The 12,603-nt window shown below is 35.0% G+C and overlaps 1 protein-coding gene across 1 annotated transcript; it reads left to right on the top strand.

Annotated features, from left to right (window-relative positions):
- Positions 1 to 512: 512 nt before the first annotated feature.
- On the top strand, positions 513 to 11,470 carry LOC311069794 (GTPase IMAP family member 2; the record flags this gene model as incomplete). Its single annotated transcript, XM_084093235.1, has 2 exons — positions 513 to 582; positions 10,695 to 11,470. The coding sequence occupies 2 exons, from the start codon at positions 513 to 515 to the stop codon at positions 11,468 to 11,470; spliced, it is 846 nt and encodes a 281-aa protein (XP_083949361.1).
- Between the last annotated feature and the right edge of the window lie 1,133 nt (positions 11,471 to 12,603).

Raw genomic sequence — 12,603 nt, forward strand, 5'->3', positions numbered from 1 at the left:
GGACATGCACAGCTTGTCCTTATCTGATGAGATAATTTAGTCAAAGACCAATATGAATTACATCAAAGTAATCATTGTTCTTTGAAAATCTTTTAATAGTGTCAAAAAGTTCATGACTGATGTCCCATATATGGGTTAAACAACACCATTTAAGGCTCAGTCTTATAAAGCATAGCTTATATCAGAATTTGCAATCACTGCATTCTTGTATGTTTTCGAGGTCTCAAAAGAGACTGACAAAAGTAACAAACCATAAAACAATCTCGGCGCCCTCCATGAGACCTGTTTGTCCAACCTTTCTTTCATATTCAAAGAAGATTCTTAAAAGAATGCAACTGATAACATCTCAGTCTAAAACAAGGTAATTGTGACCAATTCTAAATTGTAGTCACAAAAATCTTTAAATTGAGCAATGATTTGACCCATGTTTCTCAATGCCTGCAGTCCATTGAATGTTCACAGCATCAAAGCAGCTGTAACTGGTTTCCAGTTTGGTTGTTGCTGTGTACACAATGCTCATGCCAGCACAGCTGGAGCTGCAGGGCCAAATGCCTTCTAAAAAGATCAGTGAGAAGATAACAAGTCAGTTTAGACAAATTACTCAGTAAAAAACCCTGAGACCAGTAAATGAAATTGGTTTGATTTATACAATTTTATAAAATATAATTTATATTATGACCAGGTTGTAATATATATTATATTGTAATGGCCAAGAATGGCTTTAATCTCGTGATGATTCAGCAATGGGTTAGAAGAGGAAAGGATGTTTAATGAGAATGGAAAGAATCAGAATGTAGAAAGATGGTACGTGTTTGTAGGGAACAAGAGGAACACTACTAGTGTTGGGAGGAAGGAGATAATAGATGGTTAGAGAAAGTATTGGATAAGAAAGGAAACTGAAAGGAAGAATGAATCAGAAATAATTTCTTTACCTTCTATTTGGGCAAGAATCTTTAATGAGAGAAATTACAATGCTCAGTATATACCAACTAAAATGATCAACCTGATTGCCATGTCTTAAATATCCATCCAAATCCACAGGATGATTTTATTTTGATCTAACAGATCTTTAACCCAGTAACAAGGGGAGGTACAAATTTTAATTTTCTCTTGCAACAAAACCACAAACAAAGGGGTGCAAGAGTTAAAAAAAACTCCTCTCTGGGAGCTTCAGCTCACATGGAATCTGATCAGGGAAGGTATTTTGCTGGACATGTACAGTTGTGTGAAATGTAAATATCAGGCAGAAAATCTAAAGTCTTTATAGACCACAGAGATCCAAATGGTCAAGAGTTGAATAACACCATAAATTCCAAATGCTAAACAAACAAGCACAGCACCACACCTGGTGATCTAATTGCTCTGAACACAGATCTGGCTAGTGTAAATAAACAGCATCATGAAAAGAGATTTCCCCAGCAGACCTGAGGGTCCTAATGCCCACAACACAGCAGACTGTATGAGTTTAACTGCAATAGCAGTCAGATCTGACCATTATCACTGTTTAATTGACCTTTTCTTTGCAAAAACATGATCATGATAATGATACATGTCTTTGTAAACAAAAACAAATGATCTTCTAATGGCGTAAAATCTTAACAGATCAAAGCCATCAGTAACAACTGTCTGGCAAAGGCAATCAAATAAATATTGAGATCGACCATCTATCTTAATGCAATTTGTATAAAGGCTCAAGATTAAACTGTGTTTTCCTCTCTAGGTCTATTTCCTTACAGGCTGACAAATGACTTTCTTCAGAACCAGACTCCGCAAGGGTCTGGTTCTGCCTGCCTTAAGCAGGACACACAGCTTTACATTAGGAGATGGGGGTGGAAAAACTTCAAGGGGCCGCTCACACCTCATAACACTACAGAAGCAGCTCCTGTATGTGGCCTCCCGGTGTAGCACCGGAACTAAATTATGCAACACAAATTATGGTAGGATAAAACACCACCCATCTCCTATACACAAACATACACAATACACACCATCACTATACGACAATCTTAGAACGTCTCTACCTGGCATAGATCATAAGACTATCCAGGCCAAAATTATTCACATCATGCAATACATCATTCACCTTCATACATATAGGACAAGGGAAATTATTTTAATAATTTCTTTTCAGCATTACAGTCTTGTCAACTTCCTGTATGTAAATACTGTGCTGTGCATAGGACATGCATGGCTGTGGTCACACATCAATTGATTTAAACCCACATAAAACATCTAATTGAGACCCATTAATACAACTGGTCTTTGGACAAAATATTTATTATGTCCAGTCGTTGGCAATTGTTGAAAACCAGGAGGGCCCCCTAGTTTCCAACAAATGACTAATGACAATATCAAAACAGCTAAATCTAAAATGCAGGCATTTCTATCTGTCAACTAAACGATTCCCAGTCAGACCTGCATTATTGAGTGTGACCTAGCCTGTACATCAAATGCACAGAGGATAATTACAAAGATAAACCAGAGAATTTAAATCTCTGTTTCTATACATTTCATTTTCTAATTGAATATATTAAAACCTTAGGTTTCATTAATGATTTGCACTTATAACAACTAATGTAGACAATTTTATAATTATGAAATTGTGTATTTCCATGTTTAATTATGTGATATACTCTAATGATGCATACTGCTAAATATACTAGTTATGGTGACTTTCTGTTACCCTCCCTTGATTATCCAGACCAAGTCTAAATTCCACTACCAGATCACTGCGGTAGTGAAGAATTTGGTGATCAAATTACACCTGTTCATTAAATATATGATTCTGAAAAAGAGACCATATTTACCACTCGCACCTTTGTCTTTTGGGTTTCACATTTTTGAGTACATCATGTTTTGTTATCTGTGTTCTTGTGTTTATCCAATAACTTTTTCATCATCTTACAATAACCACAAATACATCAGTGTTCAATTATTGCATGGTCATTCAGAAGTTGTTCAGGTGTCTCACACGCAATGGAGCGTCATCAGTAAATGATTCCTTCAACTATGGAGTTCTGATCTACCCGGCAAATGAAACCTTCTGCTTGAAGGTGACCGAGGACTTCTCAAATGGTCAGTTAAAACATCCTAGGGAGGACAAAGATGTTTCCGCAAAGCGTTATAATGACACTTTCCACTGACACTTTCTGATTATGCTGACCAACGCAAACAGACTTGATACAATGAGATCATTCTACAGACTGAATACCAACGCAGCCAAGTGCAGGTGGAAGCAAACCCGGCCAAGAGGGTCATGTGACACCCAGTCCAGCTGCTGCAGCATCGACGCATTCTGCCATGCTTTCATTTTAATGTTCAACCTGTCTTAATGCTGTTATTTCAGGTGACGACTGGATTCCTGCACCAATCGACTAACACTGCAAACCACAGTGGTCAGCCCTATGAACACTGAAAATGTGGAAACAGGAAAATGTCCAAAAATGTCCCCTTTGGCCTGATCTAAATCTGTCCCAAGGGGCCAGGGGCCGTCTGTAAGAACTGATTTTCCTGTTAAAACAAAATACTGCAATAAAGCAGTAAAATGCACCCTGGACAGAAGATAGCAAAGACAGAGCACAGGCCATCGCCTGTCCAAACTGTCCTTCTTCCTTATCTCTGCATCCCCCTCTCCCTCCCCCTCTCCCTCCTCTTCTCCCTCCCCCTCTCCCTCCTCAAGGCACTGAAAGTACATTAAGAATGTCTATATATCACATATGATGTATCTTGTGAATATGTTGGTTTTCCTTTTCATGTTTGGTGTCATTTTAAAGGGCACAGTGCGATTGGTAAAATGGTCTTAATTTCATTGCAGTCATTGGTTTAATGAAAAAGATTGGGAACTTGGAGAATCCTGTATCTCCTTTCTGGCTGATATCTCTTTACATCTCCTGAAACCAGGTGCTACCCCCCTGGGGTACATGGATTGGCCCAAACAACTCTAAACAACATTTGTTTAACCCCCTTCTGTTCTGATCTGGTATTTAAGGTGAGGGAACAGAGAAACCTTTGGGAATCTTTTACCAGGAGAATCTCCCACACAGTAATGCATGTCAGTATTTTCCTGTTGGAAAGCCCTGACACATTACTGTGTGTCTCTGTCAGGAAAACATTACTTACTTTTAGAGTCATCTTTGAGTAAATGATGTCATATATTTTTTGAATTGGCTTTTAATAATTTACTTCTGTAATTGGCATGATATATTTTTACCGGACAAATAAATGATAACCTTGATTTATTCTGAATTCTTCTAAAATCATTATTTCCAGTAGATTAATGTGTAGTCTGGTGTTTCCGCAAAACTTTGTCCAGAATAGATCAAACTGGAGGCACTTTGAATGGACCATGGGGCACATCTTAGGAAAACCTCCTGATTTCTGACTGTTCCCTGACTTAGCATGTTGTACGCTGCAAATATTATAAAAAATTACGCCTATGGGTCTGTAGTGCGCGACTGCATAGGGTAAAATACTTGCACTGCACCCTCTGACTATTTCAGGACTGGCTAGTTTGTGATCGTGAGCGCGCAGTCGCGACGTGACGTCTCAAAGCGACACTAGGTCCGTAATGAACGAATAATTGAAAGTATGGGATAATCAGAATTATCAAAGATCTAAATTAATTCATAATCAATGTTTAGGATTATTTTCTAATCAGAAATACGATCTAAATTTGATTATCATTTGAAATTGGAGTCAGATTACGCATAGAGCTAAAGTAATACTAAAACTAAGTTCCAATAAATTAAGTGAACTTCACTGGAGCGCTGAAAAGGCATACACGCTTTAAACCTTCGCCAGGCCGTTGGATTCCGTCGTTGGGCCAATGGATGGTCCTTACACAGGTATAAGCTACGTAAAATAAAGTGTATCAAGAATGTACTTAAGTGTACTTTGTGTATACATACCTTATCCATCTCTGCCTTAGTTTGATTTTACTCACTAGTTCACAGCTTAAATGCATGCAGTAGTTTCATAATTACATTGTAATTACATAATATTACACAGGTATAAGCTACGTAAAATAAAGTGTATCAAGAATGTACTTAAGTGTACTTCATGTGTATCTATAAACCTTATCCAACTCGGCTTGTTACACATGTGTAACAGTAGCTGCCTATTACATGTGTGTAATTACAATCTGTAAGTACAGGCTGTTCCATAACTTAGTTACATGTTAAGTACATTTTGTTACATGTTATTACAACGTCTATTACTAAGTACCTAATTAAGTAATTACTCTGTATCAAGGGCACCGTAAAATAAAGTGTTACCCAATTATTTTGTCAGAACATCTATATAAACAAATTTCAAATGAATGCAAAGAATTTTACAAAACCTAAATGTATCATTACATGTTTAAACATGAATTTATGCAAAGTTATATTGGCTTGATTACTCCTTTAATTGACAAGCATGTGTCATTATTAGGTCAGACTCTGCAGACATATTGCAAAATAATAAATAATAAAAAAGTCTACTTTCCTGTACTTTTGAATCTTAGCATGCAATCTATTGTACTTTGGAGTAAATATTACATTTGTTAAATTTCATATTATCTTTCATTCTGCTGTGGCACCATGTTAAGTAGTCCAATCACAAACCTTGTTTGCCAAGTCAGCTGAACAGCCGGACTCTGGATGGCCAAAACGAGATGAGATAGTTTCACTTTGCTTCATTAGCACAACTCTGCTTTGTGTTTTTCGTCATTTGGCTTGTCCACAGACATTTGCACAACACAGGTAAGGCATACTAATTACACCAATAAACAATGACAAATATTATTAAGAACATTATTATTGATCATGAATTAGGCTGCCAAGCCTTTAACATTACATCAAACCTCAACAAGAGCATTCATTAACAGTTCTTCTCACGCCATTCAGGGGTTTTCTGGTGGAGACTGAAATAAAGGAAAGATTGAGAAATGGCAGATACATGTCCAGGTGAGCTTCCTCCATAATACATTTTACTCTTAACATTCATGCAAATGACATTCATGATAGAAAATATTTGGTTTTCTAATAAGATTAAAAATATTTTGTTATAATCATTGGTAATAAACAGTAGGTCTGATATGTGTGTGATGAACTTTTTTCTTATTTTTCTTGAAGAAGGATTGTAATTCTTCTACAATTATCTATAATAAAGTAGAAATTTAATGCATTTATTCCCACCACAAAGTATAAAAATCACATTTGAAAGTATAATGTATAAAAACAACAACTGTCACAATTATTTTCATAATGTATATATACTGTAAAATCTAATTAGTTAGACTTACTTAAAAAAAGCATGCAAACTGATTGCCTTAAAAAAAACAGGTAAAGTGACATTGGAAAAGTATTTCGTATTGACAAATGCTAGTTAGAATAGCTCACTTACACAAGAGTTTTAGTAACTAAAAAAACCTGAAAGTACTTGATAATTCAATGTCATTGTTACCATTGTTGCATATACTGAATGTTGAAGTCTGTGTGTGAATATGAAGGGGACACTGATCACCACAAGGGTGAGTTCAAACTAAAACATTTTAGGAAAATCAACATCAAATTATGAAGTCAGCTTATGTGATGTTCTCTCAAATTTTTCAGTTGTATTGACAATAACATTTAAGATGACTTTGGGAAATGAGTGAATGCAACTAGAGAAAGAGAACCGCAGAAGTGAAGGAAATTAGTGAAAAGTCTATGAAGAATTGCCTCGCCTCAAAAAACTTTTTTTTTTTGCTTGACAAAATGGCACTCAAACCAATCAGTTAATCTTAATTTGGGGTTTCTGAGTAAAAAAGGCATAGTATGTGAATTGTACAGATATGATTTTTACAATTAAGTTAAAACATTAAGTTAACTAAAAGTCTTAGAATCACTGTTGGATTTTACAGTGTAGTTATATGCTACTTTTAATACAAATGAAAACAGTTACTTTTCCATTAAAACAGTAATATACGGTAGAAAAAATGCATTCTGGGTGATATTAGTTGTTTTCGAGAAAGTAGCCTACAGGAATATACTGTGAATTAACAGTGCTTAAAATCGACACTCAGAGGCTGTTTTCCCAATCACACCCTATACCCTCATTCACTATTCCCTACATTAGTTCACTAATATAGTCCCCTTGACAGAGTGAATAATTTCATAGTTAATTCAGATGCTGATGAACACCTGCAGTAAACAATCAGAATCACTGAAGGAAAGAGGAACAAGAAGAACAAAAAAAGAATCTGAAATCAAGATTAAAGACATTAAATCTGTGAAGATCTCAGCAGAGGAGGATTAAACAACTCCACAAACAGCATTACCAGCTTCACTTATTACTAACCAGACTGACTTTATTTCTGTCAGACGTCTACAGAAGCTCTTATTAAAAGGTGAAAGAGCTTTAGATGTCATTTTATTTTCATTTGATGTCACAATTATGGTGATCAGTGTTTTCTTTAGTTGGGCTCTTGACCCTTGACTTTTGAACATTAGTTTTTCTTTGATTGCCATATCTGTGTCTTAAAAATAGATTTGCTTTGGCAAAAAATCTGAAGGATCAGATGACAATGACTGTTTGTTAATGGTCACTATCATCATCATCTAGTGGTCTGATTCACTAATCTCATTTATTGTCTAATGTTCTTATTTGGATGATGTTTTGTTATTTTTGATTTTTGTATCACTGTGATTTGACATCCAGAAAATATTAAAGAGTTTATGCTCTGAACATTTTGAACTTCTAGATCAGCCAGACACACACATACATCAAGAATCAGCGTATGAATCTCATCAATGGTGACAATCAAAAGTGTCATGCTACAATGCATGTTGGGTACCACCATAGTACAAAACAATCATCTATGACTCCCAGCATGCATTGCAGCATTAATAAATTATGCAGCTGAATTGTCTGGTTATTTTCTTCTTTTTTTTTTGCTTTTATTTTTGCTGTTGGGTTTGTGTTGACTTTTAGTAGCATATATTATGATGTTCAGATAGTATGATGTTCTGATTTTTGCTAAGGGATTAGATACAGGATGAGATCAGTGATCCAAACATTATGTGATGAGATCGTAATCAGTAACAACAGATCTCATTTTTTTTTTTACCTTGCTACTGCTACAATAAACGTGTCTTAGAAACATACAGTTACAGCAACCAAAGAAAAGGGTCAAGGGTCAAGAGCCCAAGTCAAGGGTCAAGAGCCCAACTAAAGCACACACTGATCTCCATAATGGCAACATCAATCTGGTTAGTAATAGTGAAGCTGGTATTTCTATTTTTTGAGTTGTTTAAACCTCCTTTGCTGAGATCTTCACAGATTTAATGTCTTCTGTGGCTGAAGTCAGTTGTAGGTCTTGTGTTTCACTTTTTTTATCTTCTTGTTTTTCCTCTGTCCCTCAGTGATTCTGCTTGTTAACATCAGGTGTTCATCACTAATGCTCAATCATCAGTTAATTAATCACTGAATTATATCATTAACTTCAACACTGCTTCAGTGTTACTCCTACACTCTGTAGTGTGGACACACAAGTGAAGATTTTACAGTGGGGTTAAAAGGGTTAAATGTGTTAAATAAAAATAAAAAACAGAGTGAAGCGTAATTTAACAGTAATCAACTGTAAATTAATTTAGGGCATAAAACTGTAGAAAAAAAGCAATTTACTGGCAACCACAGCTGCCAGTAGATTACTGTAAAATCAAGGAAAAACAGTTATATACTGTAAAATGTAACAGTCAGATTTATTATATGAAAGAAGTTAATTTCACTGAAATATTAGTAAACGTTTATAGAAAAAAGGTATGCTAAGTCAATAACTGAGAAGGAGAGTAAATAATAAACTGAAGTATTTTATGTGATGATATAGGAGAGATCTGTGATGAAATTTTTTCTGTGTTGACACAAATTCTGTGTGATCATACTGCCGGGATAATCCCACAACGTGAACGTGTCCGATTTGCGAACTAATGACTCCTTTGAACCGATTCACTTTAATGAATGGTTAAAACAACTGATCTGTCCAACACTGAATCGATGTATAACAAATCGGTAACACTTTACAGTATGGCACCATTTATTAAACTCTAGTTAACTACATTAATTATTAATAAACTGCACTTCTACAGCATTTATTAATCTTTATTAATGTTAATTTCACCATTTACTAGTAACCTACAATATTGAAATCAAAAGTTGTATTTAGTTAATATTATATTAGTTGTATGTAATAGTTATGTAATAGTTAATATTGTATAGTTAATGCACTGTGAAGTAACATGAACAAACAATTCATGTATGTAATAGCTGTATTTTACAAACAAATCATATATTCAGAACACCTGAATCAAATGAGAATGTAAGGAAACATTACCAAAAAAGCAAATTGTTATCTTGCAGCTAATTTTATTAAATTGTCCAGTATATGGTAGAAAATTAGATTATTAGTTAAAATAAAACTTTTACTGTTAATTTTTTATTCTACTTTTTCATATTGATGTGATCATATACCAAAATAATTATCAGGTCTAGCAAAGAAGAACTTTATCTTACAAAGCTATGAAATCAAAAGGTAAATCACAGCTTCAAAAATAAAAAAAAGGATATTAATAAATGATTGTGTCTGTCGGCCATCACCGATAACCAGCTGTGACCCAGGAAAAACACTGGAATTTCTGCTTTTATTTTTGCTGAAGTTTTTATTGCAACTTTTTAGTAACTTGTTTTGTGATGTTCAGAGTTTTATCTGATTATTTTGTTGATTGTCACCGTTGTTGAGATTCATACGCTGATTCTTGATGTCTGTGTTGGTCTTAATTGTACAGTAGTTCAAAACATTTTTGTACATCATGTGTTTTTAAGGATCTTCAGATTATCTGTTTGTCACTGCTATCATATTGTAGGGTCTCAGAGCTATTATACTCAAAAACATGAAATATATTAGTATTAAACATTTCTCAAGGGTCAAGAGCCCAACTAAAGGAAGCACTGATCTCCAATAATGGTGACTTCAAACTTTATTATTTTCAATCAAACATCAACATCTAAACCTCTGGTAATTCTCAAAAATAACTTTTATGACAAATTGGTTTGTAATACAATATTTTTAAATTACAGGCAACCATAGGTGTCAGGTTTTCTTTTCTTTTTCTTTTTTACCATAAACTGAAGTTCAATGCCATAAAACCTAAAATATTACTACCGTGTTTTTTTACGGTAAAGCACTAGCAACCAGCAGACATTTTTTTACTGTAAACTTTAGTTCAGTGCCGTAAAAACTAAAATATTTCTACCATATTTTTTACAGGAAAGTACTGGCAACCACAGCTGCCAGTTTTTTACCATAATATTTAGATCACTGCCGTAAAACCTAAAATATTACTACCCTATTTTTTACGGTAAGGTACGGTAAATGCAACGGTAAGGTTTTTTTTACAGTGTACTTCCAAAATCCGTACATTTAACAGTATTTTACTGTACAATTACATGAAATGCCTATTACAGCTATTACAGTTGTTCACTATATATAGTAAGGGTACATACTGTTAAGCAAGTAACGACTTTTCTTTATTTTATTTATTTATTTTATTTTTTTTTACCATTAAAATCATGATTTTTTTTTTTTTTTTTTTTTTTTTTTTTTACAGTGTAATCATATTTATATTATCTAACAAAATTCATATTAATCCAACAAAAACCCTTTTACATTGTAACAGATCTGAGGATTGTGTTGCTGGGTAAAACTGGATCAGGAAAGAGCGCAGCAGGAAACACCATCCTGAACAGAGAAGCGTTTACGGTGAAAGACTCTCTGATGTCGGCTTCAATGACCTGTGTGAAACAAGAAGTAATTGTGAATGGACAAACCATATCAGTTACTGACTGTCCCGGTCTGTTTGACACTTTAGTCAATCATAAAACCCTTAAGATTTTAATAGAGGAGTGTATCTACTGGTCTGCTCCTGGTCCTCATGTGTTCCTGCTGGTTTTGAGACTGGGTGTGAAATTCACAGAGGAGGAGAAAAATGCTGTGAAATGGATTGAGGAGAACTTTGGAAAAGATGCTCTAAAGTACACCATTGTGCTGTTCACTCACGCTGATGTCCTGAATGGTAAACCTGTAGAGCAATACATCAGCAAAAGCAAAGATCTACAGCAGCTAATTCAGATATGCTATGGCAGATATCACACATTCAACAATGAGAACAGAGATAATAGAGATCAGGTCACAGAGCTGCTGCAAAAGATAAAAACAATTGTCAGTTTTAATGGAGGGAAGCACTACACTAATGACATGTATAAAGCAGCTCAAGAGAAGATTAGGAAGGAGCAGAAGCTAACAGAAGTGGGAAAGAGAGGACTAGCAGTAGCAGGAGAAGCAGTGGCAGGAGCTGTATCTGCAGGGGCCAAAGGAGGAGCAGCTGCGTTTTCTGCAATGGAAGCAGCAGCAGAAGCAGCAGCAGAAGCAGCAAAGAAGTATTTAGAGAACTAGAAACTTTTCAATGCTATTCAGCAGTGTAGAATAGCTTTGTGAGACTCTTTAGCTCTTTGGGATGGACTTTTATAATCAATATAAATATACATATAGGCTATTTAAAGGGATTTGGGAATTATTTCCTGCTGACTAATCAGAGTATTTCAATGAATTATAAACATAAAAATAGAATTCTATTGCTATATACATTTTACTTTCCATTTGAATTGAGTCTTAATGTTATGAAAACATATTGACTAGTGTAAATCACATTGAATGGGAAACCAATTTAACAACTTTTTGTAAACCATTTATTTTACTGCAGACATAACTAATAAATGTTCAACTGCAAGTAAAAATTTATTCTCACTCTATTCATTTTTGTTTATTTCATATTATCTGTAAAATGAATGACAATTAAGTAAAGTAAATAAAAGTTTTTTCTTCATTCCAGTTATTATTTTTTATTTTGTATTTGTCTGAAAAAATAAAAATCTTAAGAGCATCAACTTTCATTTGCCTGTTTTGTCATGACAAATTAAAATATTCAGCGCCAAGTTCCCACCAACTGAACATCTGCAGCCTATATTATATATATATATAATGAACACCAGATTTGTTGTGCTTTGTAGGCATATACTATAGTATACCCTGGAAATCCAGAGTTCTCGCGAGAGCACAAGTTGAATTTGCTCAGCGAGTCACTCTAGCATTGAGTAATAATGATGCTCATTAACTATGCCCTTGTATCCGAGCTGCACCAATCACATCAGGTTATCTGATATAGGCGGGCCAGAGACGAGCTAAACTGATGACGACAACGCTGTGATGTCTAAGTCATTAGTAAACATTGCTATGGCTATGGATGAATACCAGTTGTTTGAAGCGTCTTTGGCCGTTACAATGAACGAGTTAGACTTGGCTTTTTCTCTAAAAGAGGAACAGAAGACGGCCCTCGAATCCTTCCTTTGCAAGAAGGGCGTTTTTGCTGTTTTGCCGACCGGATACGGCAAGAGTCTAATCTACCAGTTAGCTCCGCTGGTAGCTAAGCGAATGGGGCTTGTTGTGATTGGTCGTAGTGTTATCTAATGGCGTGCAGTGAGATTTTCACATGCATGCTTAGTGCCGCCCCTCGAGCTGGCCGATTTTCA

This window comes from Abramis brama (assembly GCF_963993115.1).
Source record: "Abramis brama genome assembly, chromosome: 2".
Classification (NCBI taxonomy): Eukaryota; Metazoa; Chordata; class Actinopteri; order Cypriniformes; family Leuciscidae; genus Abramis; species Abramis brama.